Below are 23,454 nucleotides of genomic sequence, written 5' to 3' on the forward strand. Positions count from 1 at the left end.
GACTCCAAGCCCAGAAAGAAGAGTAGGCATGCCCAGTGCATAGCAGTGTGGTGCACATGTGAGTGGGGAAAACTGTGCCATAGTTGGTCCAGTGAATGAAAATACATCCTGTGTATCAGATATTAACATTACAATTCATAACAACAGCAAAACTATTTTATGGTTGGGGATGACCACAACATGAGGAACTATATTAAGGGGTTGCGGCATTAGGAAGGTTGAAAACCACTGCCCTGGAAAGGAAATGGGGATTTGGAAGGGGAAACGATCTGGGTGGCAAGGGGGCCCAGGGACAAAGGCTTTTGGTGGTGAGAGAGATGGGGAGGGGGAAGAGCATGAAAGGGGAGGAAAAGCTTGGAAGGGGGGAAGAAACTGCAGAGCACCTCAGTATGCTTTGCGGAGCCCCAAGGGCTACACAGAGCACACTTTGAGAACTGCTCTTGTAGATAATAATAATAATAATAATAATTATTATTATTATTATTATTATTATTTTATTCTTATACCCCACCACCATCTCCCTGAAGGGACTCGGGGAGGCTTAAATATGGACAGAGAGTCCACAATACATAAACGCAAGAAATAATGCATAAAAGTAACAGCAATCCACAAAACAAAACACCTTAAAATATAAGCATCATAAATTACAAACCCAGATAAAACACACTAAAGATAAAAGTATAAAACTGATTACATTGAAGCTCCAGCAGGCGAGGTTCAACAGAGACCAATGGCCAAGATTACTAAAGTAGTAGCAACCAAGCTAAAAGGGCTAGGAAAGGGATAGTGCAAACAGTACTCTTTGCTTTCATTTGTGTCTTTCTACATATTTGTAGTGAGCAAGCATGGTGTAGGGGTTTGAGCACCAGAAGACAAAGAATTGAATACCCACTTTGCCATGGAAACTGACTGAATGACTATGGCTAAATCACATTCAGCTCCAGAGAAAGGCAATGGCAAACTACCTCTGAGGAAATCTCGCTGAGAAGACTCTGTGACAGGTTTAGGGTCGTCATAAATAAAAAATAACTTGAAGGCATGTAACAACAAAAACAACAACGTATTTGTAATTGAAGAAAAATATTACAGAAAGGAACTCTGTTTTTAACATTTTCTCATTCAAAGGAAATCAAACTCAGGTAGTAATTGTTCCCAAACTTATCATCACTGAGGCGTGGAGACTGCAATACTACCACATATACTCATGCATACATGAACCTTATGTATAGGCTGGGAGCAGGTTTTGGGGCCAAAATTATGACTTTTATATGACCCAATACGTTGAGGCATTAAAAAAAGGCTAAAAACAGCAGATAGTAGAGGGAGTTGCTGTTTCTTTTAGGATCTCCCGGGTCAGACTAAGTTCTTGGGACTGATTTTTTGAGTAAAATTTGTAGACTTATACATGGGTATTTAGGGTATGTTGTGATTAATATAAATAGAATGTGCCAAAAGGAATTATATGGAGTTGAGCAGAGAATAATAATTGGTGATGCCATCTATACATTTCTATATATTATTGTATATTGACATAATTAATATATTTTGCTCAGAAAATGAATTTTTGTGACTGTAAATTTAGTGATAAATCAAGGTGAGAAAAGTAGTTTTGGCTGCAACAAGGAATGACAGGTGCTGATTTTTTTCATTCTTCCAAATACTGTTATTCACAGTATCTGCTAATCTTCCAATCTCACAAAGGATTAGAAGATCACAATTCTTATTGGGAGATGGAGTGAATGCAGAAAATGAGACAATAAGAGAGTTTTCAACTGTATTATTTATCAAGCTATTGCCTCAATCAGAAAGGAATGCCAAACAGATTGAATAAAGACAATAAAATAATGTAACATTATTTAAGCATTTTTGACAGAAATACTGTACTGAAATCACTCTAATTCTTTGAAAACTATTTCAACTAAAATACAATAAATGTTGCTGGCCCATCCATAAAGATGTAGATGTTAATTGATAAGGGGTATAGCATTATAAAGCAGGACTGGCAATAAAAGAACATTGTTAGGTAATGATGTAAATGTTATTATCATGCATTTTGACATATTACATATTACTTTTTATTCTGGTACTACATTTCTATTTCTCATAGCAATCAAATTAATACCTAACTACCAGACAGCTGGTCATTTATTTATTTAAACTATTTTAACATTTTATGGGAAATGTGAGAATTTTCAAGAGCCAGGATTGCCATGGGAACCAAAGAAGTCCATAAGTTACAGAGAAAAATTGGTTATGAAATATGTATGGCTTGGTAAGCAATCTGGGAAGACTAAATGATTCTGGCACAGCCTACCTGTCTGAATGTATCTCTCCCTATGAACCAGCTAGGAATTTAAGATCTTCTAGGGAGGCCCTGCTCTTGATCCCGCCTTCGTCGCAGGTGAATCTAGCATGGACGAGAGACAGGGCCTTCTCAGTGGTGGCTCCTCGGCTATGGAATTCCCTCCCTCGGGATATTAGATCACCATCCCTCCCTACTGACATTTCAAGGCAAATTAAAACCCTGGCTTTTTGAACAAGCCTTTGAAAATGCAGTGTAATGGATGAATATGGAACGGCTTGACAGTGTCTTTGGAAAATGAGCTAATAGGAAGTTACTGGTGTTTTATGCTTTTAATGTTTTTGCAGGGTTTTTATAATGTGTGTTAATTGTTTTTAATTTTGTTTTAATTTTGTTTATGTTCATTGTAGCAGTGTAAACCGCCTTGAGTCACCTTCGGGCTGAGAAAGGCAGCATAGAAATGCAGTAAATAAATAAATAAATAAATAAATAAATTTCTAGTGGTGTGTACTCACTTAATTGATAGAACTCAATAATAATAATAATAATAATAATAATAATAATAATAATACTTTATTTGTACCCCGCTACCATCTCCCCAAGGGACTCGGTGCGGCTTACATGAGGCCGAGCCCACAATACAACAATAAAACAATAGCAACAGTAATACAAAACAATAAATAAACTCATAAGCAGAAAATAAGCAATAAGCATTAACAATAACACGATGATGTTTAAAAACCTATGGCTGGGCCAAATGTAATAATTTTTAAAAATTTAAAAAATAATGCTGAGCATAACCAGGTGACATATAACTAGGATAGAAACTTTGGAGAGGGATGAAATTACAAATACATAAAAATAAAAGTGTGTTTCTCAAGCTCCTATCCAGCAACAGTACATGGCTGGCAGAGTAGGGCCATCTTAATCGGTCACAAGTGGTGCAGTTCTTCTGTGGCTTAGCACTTTTTCCAATCTGTAAAGGCACAGAATTACTGAGCAGCGCACTGCTTTTATTCCAAGTAAGCAGCCATCCCTTTTATGCTGAATCAGCAGGAGAGAGATAGAGGACACACACACACATATCATTTGGGTATAAATAAATAAATACTATGCTCTTTCCCCTCCATATATTCCATTTCATTTTTCAAATTTGGGGGAAAAACAACTGTAGAAACGATAGCAACGATAATAATTGCTTGTCTCCATTTTCTACCCTTCCAAAACTAATCACTGTGATAACACATTCTGGTTAAATACATAAAGGAAAATTAGTTTTAAAACAGCAAATAGAAAATGGGTGTGTTTGGAGGAAGGAGTCAAAGAAAAAAATCAAGCTGCTAATTTTCACTCTGTGACATCTGGAGGAGACATTGGTGGGATTATCCATTAAAAAAAATATTTGAAGCGAGAGTTGAGCTTACTTGAGGTCACTTCTTTAGAAATCCTAGAATTAGCAGCCTTTATCCTACTTTGCATGTTTCAGTGCTCCTCATCCAACATCTAATGCCAGATAATGGGGCTTCTGACATGAAGCAGACCTCAGTCAACATAACAATTTAACATCACATGGGGATTCAGCAGCTTAACTTGAATCTCAGATGCTCAACAAAACTATTATTTCCTGTATTTGGCTGCCCCAGAGAGTGGGATACTGCACCAGTGCATTGCAGTTCCTTATTTCATTACATAACAAAGTACTTCAAAAGCAACACATTGGGAGCTATTAGGCATTTATTTACCATGGTGGGTTAATCTTGTTCAGGGAGGTATAGAAGCTCAATAATAAGCGCTACAGTATATAAGCTAATTGCACGGATAAAACCAAATGAATAATTACTTAACTCCAGAATGGGGCCTAAGGGAATTTTTCTTTAATAAAGGTTTAACTCACCAGTGATAATGAATGCAATCTCACATACTACGGAATAACACTATTAGCATAATGGGTGAGATACAAGAACTATAATTAGAACTGAACAGAAATGTTAATTACCCACCAGGAGGGTACTGAATAGAAAGAAAAAATTTACCCCTACCCATAATAAGGAGAAGAGCAGTTTTAGGAATTTCTACCATGTTGCTCCCACACAGCAAAAAGATTAACAGGCATGTTAACTAATAATATAAAATTTCCCAAGCTTTTGGTTTTGGGTACTATTGCGGTCTCCCTAGTTTGCAAGCAACATGAAGTTCTGTGGATAAATTGAGTTAGTCTCACTGAAATCAATGGCATGACATGGAAGTCCATTAGATGATTGGGGGGAAAGAGGGGGAAAGCAAAGGAAAATGTCTTACCCAGCTCTCTCCCATCTTTCCCCGTCTTCTGGGATGGCCATCTATCCCATGTCCTTTCACCATCTTCCCTTGTCTTTCCTCCACTTTATCCCATCTTTCTCTATCAAGAGTTGACTGAAACCCAACTCCTTTTATATATATAATTAATTTTTATTTAAACCAATTAATACAAAACCTACATATAAATATATAAACAAACTAACATACAAATAAAAATAAAGTTAAATACTTTTCTAGAATAAAATAAAACATCTTGCTACCTCATTCAAACTACATACAATCTAATGGTTTTACATTCTCTGTCTGATAGATATAGTCTCTCAATATTCTACATTGATTAAATGAAGAAGAAACATTCATACATCCTTTCCCCAACATAATAACACTCTTCTAGTTCCAAAAAGTGGAGGTCTGACCCTATATTTGCTAGAGAAATACAATGAATGGGCCCCAGTCTTTCTTAAAGTTGTTTAGAGATCTCCTTTGATTAACATAGTAAGTTTATCAATTTTTGCAAGTTTACTTATTTTCATAAGCAAATAATCCTTTCAACATAGAAATTCTTGCTGCCATTGTTATGTATAGCAATAACCTTCCATATTTTCTATTGAGTTGATCATCTAACATCCCAAGCAAATAGAGTTCAGGTTTCATTTCATATTTAACTTTAAGAATTTCTTCAAAAAACCTTATGTATTTGTGCCCAGTATTTCTGGGCCCATTTACATGAACATCACATATGGTAAAACGTGCCCAACTTTTCCTCACAATTTCCAACAATCGCAAAAAACTATTTATTTATTTATTATTTTATATTGCATTTATACCCCACCCTTCTCACCCCAAAGGAGACTCAGAGCACCTTACAAATAGGCAGCAATTCAATGTCACAAAAACATACATAGAAACAAAATAAGCATATACATTAAAATCAAAAAGTTAAAAGCATCACAACATTAAAACCAATTATTAAAACTATGCAGTCCAAAATCATAATCAAAAGCCATTCCACTTATAATTGCGTATATTCCGTATTCACTTATTGCACTGAAAAATTACTGTTCACAAGCTTGGTTCCAGTGGCACATTTTAAATTTCTTTCTGAAGGTCAGGAGGGAGGGAGCTAATCTGAATTCACTGGGGAGGAAGTTCCTCAGGTGAGGGACCACCACTGAGAAGGTCCTGTCTCTTGTCCCCACCAACCGCATTTGCAAAGGAGGTGAGAGTGAGAACAGGGCCTCCCCAGAAGATCTTAACTTCTGAGGTGGATCATAGATGGAGATACATTCGGATAGATAAGCTGGGCCGGAACCATATATACCTTAGCAATCCTTTCTGGTGTCAGATACCATCTGTACATCATCTTATAGAAATTTTATTTCAAGTCATTACTCAATGTTAATTAAAACTTTTTGTCCAGACCCTTTCCCATTGTTCCATTTATATTTGTTTGCCAAAATTTTGTGCCGACTTAACCATACATTATTTCACCTCTTCCGCCTCATTTCATATTTATACAATTTAGCAATTAAGTTGTCATCTCCAGAGTCTGGAACAAGTTCAGGTTTATCAATTACAAATCCAAATAGTTTTTAGTCCATTTTCAATCATTTTAAAAATTGTCTGTAGGCAAACCATTGTACTGGGAAACCTTCAGACACCTGACTAATAGATGTCTTTTGGCTCTATTTCCATGTGCTTGGGAAATGGAGTCCCATCGGAAATGCCCTTATGTTGTCTATTGGCCTTATGGGATTCCCATGGGACTCTGTTTCCAAAGTACATGGAAATGGAGCCCGAACACCAACTGATGAAGTCTTAAGGATTAAATACAAGTGTTCAAATCAACTGGAGTAGATACAGTGGATCTTTTCAGATTAATGCGTCTACTCTAGTTTTGGCTGTTAACTGGATTTTGGCCTTATATCCCACTGATGCCTGTTATTGTCATTATTCACTTTATTTATATCCTTCCTTTCCCTGCAATAACAGGAGTACAAGACAAGCTACATAATTAAAAACAGATACAGTATAACTATAAATGTACAAAACACTATCATTAAAATGTAATTAAGCTTCCTAAAGCACTGAAAACAATTCAAAATATTTTTAAATGAAAATGATAAAAAGCAGTATAGCATCTTATTAAAAGCCTATTCTTTTTTTAAAAGAAAAAAAACCAATTCACAAACCTCAAATATTATTTCTTTGGAAGAATTTTTTTGTCTGCCAACCGGACAGTAAGAGGGTCTAGGAAAGGAATTGCCAAATCTAGAAAAAGTCATTCAAAATGCTTCCCATCACACTTTTCCATGAGTGGTGGGAATGAGAGAAGCACTCTCTCAAATCCCAGGGCACACTACAGGCTTATGTGGAAGCATAAACCACTGCAAGACTTGGTGAAGCCTACTAAAGCACGGTTAACTCTGTCTGGAATCAACTCTGCTCCTTTGAACATGAATTTTGTTTTGAAAAGTACAGAATCAAAACTCAACACTTCAAGGTGAAAAGTTATTCTTTTGCTTATGGCCTAAAAGAATTGAGACAATAAGCAAAATGTATTTTGTATCCTGATACTTACTTTGACATTATACAGAAAGCTGCAATGGAAAAATACTACATTAATAGAAAATCACACACTGCACTGTTGTGGTTTTCTGTCCTCAAGGAAACCTCCAACATATCACACTATACTACACTTTAGCACAACTGGAATATTATAATATAATTTGTCAGCTGCTTGTCAAAATAAAACATGTTCAATATGGCATACAGTAATTAAATACAAATTATTAATAAAATTAAATAAAGGCCATGTTGACAGTGAAATAAAATATTCACCCTTTCCAAAGACAGATAGCAAAAAATAACATACCATAAGAGACTAAACTCTGACTCAACTCAAAGTTTTTAAATAGAAAGGTCTTAAGGGCAAAAAGCTGTCAGGGAGAAAGGCAGACATATAATCCAATAGTCCAAAAGTAAAGAGTACACTTCAATTGGTCCTATCCTCATGCTTGCCTGCCAACACAATTTCTTCTTCCAATTTGTAACTTGGTCCCAAACAATTTAAAATTTAAATGGCAATTCTAGCTTAGATGTGCTTTACTTGAGCTTTCAAGTACAGATGATGCAGAAAAAAAAATGTATCCCTATTTGAAACATATTGCCCCTGCCAGTTCTTCTATAGCTGAATTTTCAAAATTATATTCAAAGGTAGTACCTTGTAAAATGAGTTGTTGTAACCTATTCAAGATGTAACTAGTGCATAAACAACTGAGGCAAGATCCGACACATATAGACAGGCTTATGCTTAATGTACCAGCCTTAGCATTCTTGGCTGCTGCACTTGTGCAGATATTCAATCCAGGACAACTCTCTAAGTTGTGAATTTGGTCTTTCAAAAGGATTGTGATCCCATTCAAGATTGACAGAACACTTCAATCCAAATCTGTCATCTTTCTCACTCACTCTATGTTGCAGCTTGTTCACTTTCATCCATCACAAACTGGTCTCTAGAAACTTATTCAGCGATTCCAGTCTTCTGGTACTGGTAAGGGAAATACAAGGTAGATCTGTACATTATTAGTATAGCGATGATATTTTAGCCTGGGCATTTTGTGAAAGACTAAAGAGCTGAACTGGACATTCAGAAGAACCTGAAGGACTTCATCACATACACCTCTGCAAAAAAAAAAAAATCACAAAGGTTTGGTAATTATTGAGGGAATTTTCACCATGTTTTGAGGCCTTCTTGGGTTATTTTGGACCAGAATGGTCCTTTATAATAGGAAGTGAACTGAGATAATTTTCTATTCACTTCCTCTTTTATAAAGGTTCTTCTGGGATCCAAAGTGTTCCAGCTCCCCCTCTTCATGTGATAGAAATTCACTCATGACCCCTAAAGGGCATTTTGGAACAAAGTTTTCCCCCCCAAATATATTAAAAATATACCTTAGTCCAGTGATGGTGCACCTATGGCATGCATGCCCAAAGGGACACACAGCACCCTCTCTCCTGACACACATGCCATAGCCTACTCCCCACCTACTCACCCACTTGCCAACTCACCCCTGCTTGCTCACCCACCCACCCGCCCACTTCCCTGTCGCCCACTTGCCCACCCACTCAAAGTGGAATGCTGGGCTTACAAGATTTATTTGGAGAGGGAAAAAACCTAGAATAAAAACAAAACAAAAAAAGATACTAAACAAAGAGGAGATTTGTTCTCCCAAACTTAAACTTATACTGATAAACAGCTATATGGAATTGGTTAAAAGAATGGATCCATCTTGATAATCAAAGCCTCATAGTTCTTGAAGAGCAGATTTAAAATTTGACTTGCATGCATACCTAATCTATGGGAACGTGGCAGAAGACCCAAACTTTAATAAAGACTCAACTAGTAAAATCATGATGAGAACTTAGTCCAAGCACAAAAGAAAAAAATTATACAAAAATACCACAATGGTCTTTAATTCAGGAAGCTTTTAAGCAAAGTGAAAATCCCAAGGGTAACAGAATCTATGCAGATTTACTCAAGATTTACAAGATGCAGATTTACTCAAGAAGCCATGAGGCAATCTCCAACAAAAAACAAGGAAGGAAATAAACCAAGATGGCTACAACATGAACTGGTTTGAATTTACACAAATATACAACCAATATTACAATTTATTTATTTATTTTCAACATTTCTACCCTATCTTTCTCTAGCCCAGAGGGGACACAAGGCAGCTTACACTTAGGCAACTATTCAATGCCTTCCAAAATAATATACAGTTAAAATAAACATTTAAATAGAATTATAAAATACATTAAAACATTTGGACAAAAGGATGTATACATAGGTTTTGAGGGAAAAGGGACCGATTTTGACAAAAATTACAAGTAAGAAACAACTATCCAAAATCAATACCCTACTGATAAAACTGCATACCGAAGATGAATATATCAAAGAGTGTATGCTAAAATGGGCCAAAAATGCTGGCTGTATGATTAGCTCAGACAAGTGGGAATGCCTCTGGAAAGTACAAATAAAAATATTCAAAAATTACTCACTGTTGGAAAACTTTTACAAAATATTATATCAATATTACATGACACCTGTAAAAATAGCCAAAATACATCCACAATTGAAAAATACCTGTCAGAAATGTAAACAACCAACAGGATATTTTTCCATATGTGATGGTCCTGCAAGAAGGCAAAACAATTGGATTGAGATCCATAAAACTATAGAAAAAGTATTAAAACTAAAAATACCCATGCGTCCAGAGGCATTCTAACTGGGCATAACAGATAGATCACTTTTGAAGATATGTGACAAACTTTTCATTCTGATGACGACTGCAGCAAGAATTGTGTATGCACGGACATGGAAACTAGAAGAAACACCAAAAATGGAAGATTGGGTTGTAAAAGTAGCTGAAATAAAAGAAATGATTATTTTGACAAAATATCTTCAGATAAAAGACTCTTCAATTTTCATTAACACCTATAAAAAATCTAGCATCATATGTCCCCTTAAAGAATACTAAATTTCACCTGAAGTCTGTGCTAACATCTAAGATGTGGCAAATTTTACAAGGAAGGGAGGGTGGGGGCCCGCAGAACAGGTAGCAACGAAGAAACCAAATGAATACATTATTTTAGAAGATGCCATTTCCTCCTGACTAGTATAGAAATGGGTCAGACTGTCTCAACTTTTGCCTCCTCACATCCATTCGATATCCAACTGTTTTAATTCTGAATCCCCTTTGAATCAATTCTGGCTCAATCCTTTGGCTGCTTTGGATAGCAAAAGCACTACAGCTACACATTGTTTGAATGTAACTTCTTGTAAAGGCTAAGCTGTTTTCAAGGTTGCAGTAGCTCTGGATCTCTCCATACAACAATAAATGAAATGACCTATTCGGTTACCTTGTACGTTCCATGTAAATATGATGTGGCCCCAGGGAGTTTTGAAATCATTATCGACAAGGTGAAGTAATATTTTTATATGGAATTGTCCTTCAGGCTGAACATGCATTTTAATCTCACAAAAGACTCTTGACAAGGGAGAGCACAATTAATCAAGAAATTTTGCTCTAGCAAAAGTGTTAACTATCTTCCAGTTGTCCATCATGAATTCAAATTCTACTCCAATGCCTTCAGTTCATTCACTGCCCAGATTTAAGATCTGTCATACATTGAGAACACATAGTATTGAAGTATCTTTAAATACAGTTTTATTAACAGAACAGTCTTTTTAAGTGGATTAGGTTGAGAGATGTTGGCTAATGTATGGCCACCTAGCAAGCTTCGTGGACAAGGAAGGATTTGAAACCGTGTCTTCTCAGTCCAGGTCTGCCACTTTGCTCACTATGGTGGAAGTGGTAATGTTTTTTATCACTCAGAGTTGCACTCCTTTGGCCAGAGCTGGGCAAAATGCTATATATGCCAAAGCAGGCACATTTGCCAGTTACATCCCCCAGATGTCTGAAAGTAGTAAATTCCTTAACAGAAATTTTTGCGCCAAATGAGAATGCCACATATTTCCCACTGCCACCCCCGTGTTGGAGATAATTCTTCTGTGATCTCTGTCTGAGATCAAAAATAACAGGTGAATGCTTTATAGGTAAAGGTAAAGGTAGCCCCCTGACATTAAGTCCAGTCATGTCTGACTCTGGGGTGTGGTGCTCATCTCCATTTCTAAGCCGAAGGGCCAGCGTTGTCCATAGACACCTCCAAGGTCATGTGGCCGGCATGACTGCACGGAGCGCCGTTACCTTCCCGCCGGAGTGGTACCTATTGATCTACTCACATTTGCATGTTTTCGAACTGCTAGGTTGGCAGAAACTAGGGCTGACAGCGGAAGTTCACACCGCTCCCCGGAATCGAACCTGCGACCTTTCGATCAACAAGCTCTGCAGCTCAGTGCTTTAACTCACTGCGCCACCGGGGGCTCCGAATGCTTTATACCAGTGGTTATTAATCTGTGGGTCATGGACAACCAGTGGGCCGTGAGAAAAAAACTCTGGTCCATGAGGCTCCTTCCTCTTTATTTATTTTATTTTATTTCTACTCCTTTTGGGCTGCCAGCCACCCCTTCCCTGTTGCTGACCATAGCATATGTTCTGTATCAGAAACTAGACCTGATGTGATCTATCCAATGCAATTTTCTGAATCAGCACCCCAAACCAAATCTAAAGTTGACCAAAAACTGATTCGTAAGCCTTTTGGTATTAATGTTGGAGAGTAATCCCTGGTCAAAGTGGTCCCTAGTCAAAAACATGTGACCAACTGCTCTATATGGAGAAAAGCACAGGTCTCCCTTGCAATTTCCATATGGGCAGAAGTATTAACCTGGAATCAAGAAAGACTTGAAGAGGGGTTCCATTCTCTGCTATTTCATTCAGAAGCCTGGTTCTTAGAACCTATCCATTCTTCCCCCCCCCCCCCCCCACACACACACACATGCACATACACTTTAACTTGCAAAGTAGTCATAGTTACATAGTTCCACATCATTTTTATATTACTTTAACTGCAGTAGCACAAACTTCTGTTTATTGCAACTTCAGCTGATCCATAGAATCATTTTAAATGATTTCTACAATCATCAGAACCTGATCAGATTTTTAATTATACAGATATATCATTTGCCATTTTCTAGATAGTAGGGTGCTGGACTAGAAGTCTGAAGATCAGGATTCAAATCTCTGCTCAACTATGGAAACCCACTGGGTGACCTTTGAAAGTCACGCAGCCTCAAAAGAAGACAGTAGCAACTCCCTCTCTGATCAAATCATGCCAAGAAAACCGTGTGCTAGAGGCACTATAAATTAGAAATTATTTGAAGGCACAAAAATGACAAGACAATAATTGCATTCCTGAAGTATGTTTCTTGTGATAAGTGCCGTAGCAGGTCTATATTACTTCTCTTGCCGTAAGTTGCATCCATACAAAACAAACATTTAATAATTCTGGTACGGCAGAGAACACAAATCTATTGACTAGTCAAACCTACAGTAAAGTTTGAGAGACATTAAGTGTGAGCTGATTATTCTTTACTAACAGATGACTTGTCCCGGCAATCCACACCCCACACACATATACACATATATACAAAGATTCCTTTACGAAAATAATCCTTACTTATTATCCACATTCACATCTGTGTACACTACAGGCAGTAATTAACGAAACACTTAAAATGCATATATTTTCATGTTGCAAAAGCTTGTGCTACTATGAGTCACAATGAAGATCCAATATCTTACTCACACAGAGAATTCTTCCTTCCTCTCACCTTTAAGATTTTGCTGCAACCTTAGGGCAATATATTTTCATTTACCCTTCCCCAAGAATGATGACATTGAACCATAAGTAACACATGTGGTAGTAACTTTGGTTCTCTTTCATTTCCACACTGATGCAATTACCTTTTCATTGTACTTCATATGGTAAATGACTGGTACTACCTTGCAGAGAATAAAAACTATACAATGTAAGAACACTCTAGACCATCTGCTTCCAACTGGAAGAACAGAGGGATTGCCATTTATGAACATTTTAATGTCCTTTTTAATATGATCTCATAAGCATAGCCAACAGGCACTTGGGGAAGGATAAGGGGCAGGCTTTGGGGAGATTCGGGAGGTGGAGGTATGAGTTTTAAAGGCCATTTAAAGTTTATTGTATTTTAATTCTGTTATTACTATTCAATTGTTTTTAACTTTTCTATTGCACTTTTTAAATTTGTCTAGTGTAGGGTAGTTGGCCGCTTTGAGTCCCCATGGGGAGAAAGTTATTATTATTATAATGATAATAGCTTGTAACTACATTATAACTAAATTTTCCTTGGCTATGACATTTGATTTAACGGAGAATTATCAGTGTCAGTATATGAGGTTTGCAGTGATAAAGGCATTGCCTCTGTTCACATTGGCTTTACTGAGTGCAGTCACTGCAACCAAATGCAGCCATGCAGCCCGTGTTTGTGGCTACTTCATGTGGCAGTGTGCATAGCTCACAGAAATTCCCTCTCTGCCAGTTCACAGGAAAATGGTAATTCAAGTGTGTAATGCAGTGGCAATATAGTCTTTACAGGAAATGGATTAGTGATTATGTGCAAAAGTCTATACCCTCAATTTGCATGTTTTGCCTCTAGGCACTGTGTCCTGCATTTGTTATTTATTCCAAAGCACAAAGCCAAGAAAAGAAGAAAGAAAATAATGTCTGTGGCTTCCATTGTAACACTAATCCAGCCTGTGCAAGTATCTAGACTTCTGACCTCATGGAAATTTTTAGCATCCTAGGACACTTCTGCCCCAGTCGAGCCACGGAGCTCCATGCCACCCATGACATGGTCTCACTTCCAGTGGGGCTCTGTGACTCAACTGGGGCAGAAGCATCCTAGGAACCAACACAGGAGCCTCACAGTGTTCCAATTTGAACAACGGGTCTACCACGGGGGAAAGCCACAGAGCGACACTTCCTTACATGTAATGGGAAATTGTCTACTGCCAATGAGGTGGGGCATTGGGTTTGCCCCACTCTCCCCCCCCCCCCCAATTCCCCACAGAGGCTGGCGAATCAATCTGGAGGTCCTCATCAATGTGATGAGGTCTTTACTTGCAAAGGAGAAAAAATCAGCTTGTGTGCAGTAGAAAGCTAGACGAAAACCAGGTTATATAAGACGAGATGAAACCATCTTGGCTTCATGGACCACATACTCAAAGACCTCAGAGGAAATTAATTACTATAACTCAATCCACAATTACTTTTCAAAATAAGACAAGCTATAACTATATTATAATGTAATTGTAATTTGTAGAATTATCAGTATAACAAGTTGCATTTTTAAAAAATGCAACTTTGCAAGCTTTGCCTGATTATTACAAGCTGAAAGATTTACTATACCCCCTCACCTTCTGCAAAATCAGGTTAGCCATGTTTAAACCTGCAGGTTGCAACAATGATGTAGGGAATATGGGGCCTCAAACTCCTTGCTAGAATTCTTGCTTCAAGACCATCAGTGTCTTGCCTTGCACTCTATAAGGTAAAGTTAAATTCAAGACATTCCTTTATGCTTCCCCTTTTAGTTAAACATGTTTTTCCTCTGTCATAAACTGAGAAAGTGCTAAGTAGATGTAGGCGGCTCAGGTTACAAAGAATTTTCTTGTTGACAATAGCATGACAGGAGATGCAAAAGGTCAGTTTTTGATCAAAGTGAGATTCTATGCTCAGTATACACCCAGAACCTCAGCTGTCAGAACCCAGCATGGTGGAGGTGCTGCTGGGAGGTATTCAGCCAGCTTTCATTCCCTCCTGGCTGATTCCTTTCCTCTGACCATTCTTGAGATTATTAAAATAGACTAAATAAATAGGTAAGTGGGTAGAAAGGAAGGATGATAGATGATCAGCATAATAATATTAGACAGTTACAAGCAGAATCTTTCTTTAATGCAAAGAATAGAGAACATTTTATTTTTTTTAAATCAGTAACTTTTGCAAGAAAATTGTAAAAACCTATGTAAGAAATACTTAAGAAAAATGGTTTCACAAATCCAAGTTATATCTAATGAAAGAGGAAAAGTATCTGAGTACAATAGACTGGTAAAAAACATTGCCATATCCAGCAAGAAAAAGCTATGTATAGTTGTGTATATCCCACACCCTGTGATCCCTTCAAATATGTCAAATGAGTTTTCCAAAGTACTTAGGGATGCACATTACAGGTAAGACCACTTGCTATTATGCAGCACGAAATATCTGAACTAGAGCATTCAATTTTGTACACCATTAATAAGGGTTCTCAAAGTGATTGCTGATAAAAGAATTCCAAAAGCAGAATAATATTATCAGAGCTTGCTATATTATAACTAGCCATGATAGCTGGCAGATTCTGAGAGCTATCGTCCAAAAAAGTAACTCATTAAATCTCTGACTGTTGTAAACCACATAAGATTGCTAGCTTTTCATTCTCTCAGAGCCCCAGTTCTTTTAATAGTCACCTGATATATGTTCTGCCTCACACTGAATACGATGCAGTACAGTCCCTCTGTATATTATATTATAGAGGTGTAATTTAGACTATTATTCTCTCTCAAAAATGAAAAAAAGACAGGAAAGCCTCACATGTGGAGGCCTTATGCACATGGCAGCAATCTCTGAATGTACATTCTAGGCTTTGTTGATAATAATAATAAAAAAAGGTTCAAAACTTGTTTCGGATGTAGGAAGTGCTGGTGGTTAGAATCTAAAGTCATTTCTGATTTTTTTCTGAAAAAAAGTCAGAACTTTTCAAAACTTCCAAAACTTCTGAATCCATTCCTTAATGGTAGACACAATTGCACAATACATGGAAAACAGCATTGGCACTGGGGAAACTCCAGGATCTTCCCCCTCCCTCATTTTGCACCAATCTTGGCTGTTAGGACATGTTCAAAATATAGACTCCAGAAAAAAAGGGAGAGACCCCAATAAAAATAACAAAGCTTTAGTGAGCAAAAAAGAAGTTTCGACAAGTGACTTTATAAATTTCTCCCTCTTCCTCCCTCCCAAACTTTTCATTTCCTTTCTCTCTCTTCTCTGGCTCCAAACCCTTCCTCCCTCAAAAAATTCCCTTTTCCCTTCTGCCTTGCCTTCCTATGTTTTCCAAACCTTCTTTCCTCTGGCTCCAAAACTTTTCTTCCACCCCACACCCAACAGCAACAAGCAGCAGCAATGGTCCAAACATCCCCCCTCCCTTCCTTGGCTGGCTGCAATGAGACTTCCAACCATGTGCTTGGGTTTATATACAGCAATGGCTGCCAGACGCTGTTAACCCTTCCTCTCCCCAAAATGTAACTGCTGATTGGCTGGGAGGCAAGCCTTTTAGGCTTCACTTCCCAGTAGGTTTAGTTGCATTAAAAACACTTCATCATAGTTCCAACTCACTTCTGCATCCCTGAAATCAATGGTGCAAGGTAAGTTGAAACTATAGGGGAAATGTGGCGGAAGTCCCTTTGGAAGGCAAATACATCTGATTTTTTTTCCAAATTACACCACACCTGAGCAAACCTATCCAACCCTAGTGCATTCTGTTTAAAGCAGTGTAGTACAACAGAAGGTATCAACTGTCAGATGTACATTAGATGGTGTAACAAACCACTGTATTCTCACCAAGCTCAACAGATTCTAAAATGCCTTTCTTTTTCTTTTTGCTCTTTTAGAGTTGGGCTAAAGTATCAGGTCTTGGTGTTTTTGGAGGTGTGTGGCAGCCAACAGTTCTTCTTCCCTTTGGAGACCATTAAAGAAAAGAGAGTGCCACAAGAAGTGAAAGTAATATGCCACCCTATTGGATATTCATCTAATTTTTGCCTATAGCCCTCGATCACATCAAATGGAACATGCTTGACAGATTGTTCATGTGCAGAGATATTTGAATGAAGATGAAGCATTCAGATATTCCAGTGATTGATACCAGTGTCAAGATGGATAGACTTGTCACCATTGTCTCAGGAGAAATGGATAATATATAGCTCAAGTAGGAGCAACACATAAAATAGGATCTTCTAATAGATCTGAATGAGTGATTTGCAATAGAAGTGCAAATGTTTCTGACTCTCCACTGTTGAACAACACAGGTGATTAAATGACTCCTGTCTGGCTGATAAAATGAAGAAAGCAGATGGAACTGCAATGACACTTGTATGAAAAAACTGTTAGGTGACCTGACACAAAAATCCTTGGGTTGACAGCCATGCTCAGAGACACGTGTTCCCTGAAATTTGTATGTGCATACCCATAGGTCTGTATGGCTCATTACTACCTGAGTTTTAGAATTTTGGAAGTAGTGCTTCCACTTGGTCACCCTCACCCTCAAGAGAGATCCTTCAAAACTGTAGAACAGGATTGTGCACAGATCTGGTTTTCAAAATGGGCTCCAGCTCTTCCGGCTCTTTTATTCAGCCTTAATGGCAAGGGTGCCACTGCCAATTTTTTCGGCTACAACAGACCATGAGGTTTAGCCAAATTGCACATCCCTACTGTAGAATACCCTGCTGTGAGAATCTGGGTGAGCCCTAACTTTTAGGGCTGGGCGGTTTCGTTTCGTTAATTCGTAATTCGTTAATAATTCGTTAATTTTTTCAATTACAAAACGATAACAAAAAATTCTGGAGCAATTATTAAAAAAACGAATTTTCAAAAACGTTTTGTAAATGCTTCGTATTTCGATATTGTATTCGTTTCGTTATTGTTTTGAGGTCGTTTCGTTATTATTTCCGCATGTCTGGGCCAGTTTTATGGTTTAATTAGTGAAAAAAAATTATAATATCACACCAACAGTCAACAACAGAGGGAGAGGGAAGCTTCAGAAGGTTTTGGAGGTTTTTTAGCGTATTTCGCGGTCGCGTCCGCCATTAACGAATCGATTCGTTATTGTTTCGGAAATCGATTCATTAATTTTTTACCATTTACGAAATTTCGTAAATATCGAACTTTTTAAAAGGAAAATTTTGTAATTATTTTAAATATCAAAACAAAAAAAACCCCAAATACAAATCGATTTTAGAAACAAATTTTTCCGTTGTTACCCAGGCCTACTAACTTTGTTCTCTTTCTACTGTCAGGAAAAGACTCTACTGTTCACTCACAACTGTATTGCATAAGACAGGCAAACTGGCACTGAGACATGCTCCAAAACCCAATTGCACAATGCCATATGCGTCTCACTGCCAATCAGACTCCTCCCAGTGATTAACCCAACCCAACAATTTACAGGCAATGACCATCAATAATAACCAATACCGCCATCTTCCCCCTCAACTACTTTGTGCAATGGGTCTGTTCTGCTTTTGTGATGGCAGGGGAGAAGATTATCTTCTTCTTCCTCTCTCTCTCTCTCTCTCTCTCTCCCCCCCCCCTTCCTATTTCTGAACTCTTTCATATTTTTCAGTAAGATTTGTCTTTTTAAAAAGCAATTTTTTGGAACTGCAAATTGTTTAAAATAATACTAAAAATAAATTACAGAGCAAGGGAAGGATAGGAAGGCAGGGTTACAAAGATGTGTGAAAGTATGTGAAGATATATGAATTGCTGGACAACAAATAGGTAAATCAGTACAATTGTGTGAAGAAATGTACAATAACAAAAATAGTAATTCCAGTATGTATCTAGGATTTGTGATAGCACAACTGCTGTGGAATAGTGATAAAATCCTTAGACCTTTGACTATTAATTATTTGGAAACAAGTTATTTTAATTGGAATGTAGAGTATTGTTATCATGTTAATGACATTTTAAAACTGTTTAAAATTAATATTTAATATAATAGTTTGATTGTTCTTCAATGTTTATATTATCCATTGTTTTAATTGCATTTTGTTACTGACCACATCGAGTCCCAGATTGGAAGAAAGGAAAGAGAAATAAAATTACATCAAATCTAACCACTGTTTGGTTCCTCAGTCCAATTGGTAGACTTTGAAATTATTCTAGATAACAGAGGTAGGGAATATAAGATTTGACTGCCAATATGCAGGAATTAAACAATGTTTTCACCATTAAGCTTGTCCCAGACTTAAATTTATATGCTGCTTTTGCTGTCAGGGACCTCCCCACAAGACTCAGGTGTAAGACTTCAGTTTCCCAGTAAATAGAGTGTTACTCTCAAGGAGCCTCCTTTGTCCTAAGAAAGTAGTTACTCTTGAGAACACCTTTCTGGAAGCCTGGCAGATCTTCTGATGGTCTCATGCTCAGACTTCACTTTCATGAATCTTTGGGCTCATAAAATGGGAGGGGTCCAGAATTCCCATTGAGACAGGGACAAGGATTTCCTCCTCAGGAGGGCCAGCCTTTTTCCACCCTGAAGGCTTACTGAGTCCCTTCATGCCCTTCACATCATCCCAACTAGAGGACTCCTCCAATGGAAGCATGATAACCATAAGTATTAGAAAATTTTGCTTCTCTACAGAATATGCATAAAAGATAAAAAAATCAAATGAAGTACAAGTGGGAGTTTTAAAAACCACATTTACTCATTCAGTCATAATAAAAGACGCAATGTTTCCCAATAGAACCGGTGGGATAATTAAACTAATTTTCCAAAAATTATTCTAGTGTATTCAATTACAGATTTTAATTACTTTAGAAAAAATAATTCACCATGTTAATGAAGGAGAGAGTTGTAGCAATCATGGTAGAGGATAGGTTTCCTGTTCCTGCATTCCAAAAGCTTTATTAGAAAATGTAAATCAAATATTTGATGAATACTAAGAACCTTAGGGATGCTACAATTAACATTACCATTATGACACCAAGAATCAGGCTAAAATATGACAGAAGTCAGTTAAGGTAAGTGGATTTCAGAGAACATTAGCTCTTTTTAAGAGTCATCCAATGCGCTACCTGGTAATAAAAAAAATAACAAGACACAGATTGTGACATAAACAAAGGAAGGTTAATAGGAGTTCAGATTACAGTTGCTTCTAGGTCTTAAAAGCTAGAAAACACACATACACAAATAATGAAGAAAAAATGCATTTTACCTGATTTCCCCTTGTCTTACTATTTAAAAACTCTTGAGAGCAAGCTGCCACATTTATAAAATTAAATACTGTAGATTCTTGGAGCGCTTGGGATTTTCTTTAAAGAATGCTTGCTGACATTGGACATAGAATATTTAATTCTTTTTTTCAAAAAACCAGTCCTGGGAATACTCACTTATTAGTATTTGAAATCAGTGAAATTAATTTCTGAATAAATATAAGTAGAAATAGACTATATATCTCACAGATTTAAATGAAAGATTAAGGGGATATGGCTAAAGCAACATTACTGTGTTAGAACTATAACTCAATTTTGCATTAACACTTTCATGCACTCCACTACTTCTTAAAACAGATGTATCTAAGAGTTTTTAAAAACCCAACAAAGTAAGACTGAAAATGACAATGAAAAATCAATATACATGTAAAAAAATTTAATAAAAAGGCGTTCAAGGATAAGCATCACAGCAAAAAAAAAAGTACCCTCCAGCCAAACAAGAAAACAAAGTCAATAGTACTAGGTAAAATTCTAGAAAAAAACAATATAATTTTTGAGGATCAATGCATATCCATGGTTTGCAAGCCATATAGACCTCCCAGGGCAGGTGTTCCCTAACATAGGCACTGCTACTGAAAAAGCCTTGTCTCATGAAACAGTCAGTCAGTGATAGTGGCATAGATATGGAGAAGGAGATCCATGTTAACATGTCAAAAAACTAGTCCTTTAGTAGCCTTATCTTATAAAGTCTTGTTCAGGTAATTGGAAGATGGTATGAGGGTTTTCATCTCCTGACTTCATTTGGTGACCTGGCAATATTGCATGATAGGTAGAATATTCCTCACAATTGCTTGAACATGACGCTCCAGATTCAACGTTTCTATTACTATTCAACTGAGGCTGAACAAAACTTCCATTCTATTTGATTTGGCAACCTTCGCATGCCTATATTAACTGCTAGTTCACATATTTGCTGACTTCTTATCTGCTTTTTTTACAAAGCCATTCTCTAACAGCCTCACTTAAGGATCGAGTATCTTCTCTGAATGAATGCCTGGAGAAAGTAATGGGCTGGATGAGGAAAAACAAATTGAAACAAGACAGAGGTGCTTGCCATCAAGTGTCTTAACCAAGGGATGGAGATGTATCAACCAATTCTGGATGGGGTTACACTCCCATTGAAAGACTGTGTCCCCAGCTCAGAAGTCCTCCTGCATCCATTTCTCCAAATGTCAGCCCAGGTAGATATGACCATCCAAACTGCTTACTACCAGATTCGGCTGCTACACCAGCTGCACCCCTTCCTAGAATTGGAGGACCTGAAGATGGTAGTGTATGCCCTGGTAACCTCAAGTTTGAACTTCTGCAATGCATTTTGTATTGGGCTACCTCTGTCCCAAGCTCATAAACAATCAAAACACAACAGCCGGAGCAGTTATGGAAACATCCAGGAGTGAGCATATTACACCGATACTACAGTTATGCCACTGGCTTCCAATTTGTTTCTGGGTAAAGTACAAAACCATTGGTTTTGACATTTAAAACTCTAGTTTTTTTGAGGTCCAGGTAACCTATGGGACTGCCTTTTCCCATACAATCTGCCCCAAACACCTAGGTCCTCTGGGGTGTGTCTATTCCAGCCAGCCAGAACCCAAGTGACGACTGTCATCTCACCCAGAGGACCTATTCATTGGCCACACCAAGACTGAGGAATGGCCTGCCAGAAGAGCTCCGACAGCTAAATCATCTGTTGTAGTTTAAGAGACAATTGAAGATCTATCTCTTCTGGCAGGCCTATTGAGTCAATATTTAATTTTTTAAACATATTTGATTATGCTATAAACACAAATTAGCAAACCATATTCCAAGTGTTACAAGCATAAATCCCAAGTAATTCAACAAATATTAATGGCAATATGCTAATTTACACTGGTGTAGATTATATTTTATCTCTCCTCAACCACAGTATATTTCTACTAATTTGCAGATCCAGCCACTGGTAAAGTCTTTATTTTTTTTCTTTGATGTGATTGTTGGCTCCTCCATCTTTTGGGTCAATTTTTAACTATGAATTTTAAACTCATGTCTGTGTTATTGTATTAATCTTTGTTCTGTGTATTTAAATACATATATTTCATAGAAAAATGTAGTATATGTAGTATTTTTTTTTCATGTCAGGAGCCACTTGAGAAACTGCAAGTGGCTTCTATCCTTTTACATAGTGTTTTGTAATGATGGCTTTTTAACTGTTGTGCCCTGCCTGTATGGAGAGATGAAGAGGCAGGTAAGAAATATAAATTACTACTACTACTAACTTGCAGCCATTTTATCCCTTCTCGCTTGCTATCATATCTTATATTTGATGATGCATAACTATGAATAAAACTATATATAGTAAGATTGGGGACTGAAGTAAGTTTGGCATCTGAAGAAGCAATAGGATCATTTGCAGTAAGATTGGGGACTGAAGAAGCAGTAGGACCAGTATTGATGGCTCTAACTCTGTCCTCTGGTTCATTTCTCACACTTTCTGCTGAAGTGTGAGAAGAAAGATAGAATATTTCTTCCACACTTATGGTTTCCTCGGTCACACTTATATGCCTAGTAGGTACTGTTTTCAGCTCAACAGACACAGGTAGGTTTGAAACAGTTTGTGTTGTATTGGAAACACAACTACTTCAACAGTTCAGGTATACCTCCTTTTCCTCGTCCATACAAAAACAGAGCAAGAGAAAAGAACAAATAAGAACCACAGCTGGTAGGGCTAAACCACAGTTCCATTACAGGCTCTAAATGTTGCTCATGAGTATTTTAATTTTATATTCCCTTTAGCAGCTTTTGTGTTTCTTGACCATGTAATCTGCCCTAATAATGCCCTGGAGAATGAAATATAAATATCAACATTTATATTGTATAAATATAACATCAAAATGTATAAAAATTCATCTTTAAATAGTTGTTACTCTTTGCTATATATAACTGGTGATATGATCAGTTTTTCAAAATTGCCTACTAACATAATGGAGGATTTGAAAGCTACCCAAAGAAGATGACCATTTATTTAATTGTTAATGTTTTCAAATTTTATGCCTAAGGTTTACCCAAGAACTAAATTTTCAGACTTTAAGCCTAAGAATAATCTCTACAACCTCTGCAGAATAGAAAAGCTTGAAATTTTCTTACCTTCTGAGACCAATTTCAACACACTGTTTATTTCATTCTGAGATGGAAAACGGCCACAATCCCTGAAAAACTTAGGAAGTTCATTCTGATCCAACTCTTTCAACAACACTCTCTTTGTATACATGGTTTCAAACACTAGAAGTCAAATGGGTTAA

The 23,454-nt window shown here is 37.2% G+C and overlaps 1 protein-coding gene across 1 annotated transcript in view; it reads right to left on the reverse strand.

Annotated features, from left to right (window-relative positions):
* The window catches only part of IQCM (IQ motif containing M), a 161,521-nt gene that overhangs the window by 38,567 nt on the left and 99,500 nt on the right, over positions 1–23,454 (reverse strand). Inside the window, exon 9 of the mRNA XM_067468472.1 lies at positions 23,300–23,434. Within this exon, the coding sequence (XP_067324573.1) occupies positions 23,300–23,434 (135 nt within the window). The remainder of the gene's footprint in view (positions 1–23,299; positions 23,435–23,454) is intronic.

This window comes from Anolis sagrei, chromosome 5 (genome assembly GCF_037176765.1).
Source record: "Anolis sagrei isolate rAnoSag1 chromosome 5, rAnoSag1.mat, whole genome shotgun sequence".
Lineage (NCBI taxonomy): Eukaryota > Metazoa > Chordata > Lepidosauria > Squamata > Dactyloidae > Anolis > Anolis sagrei.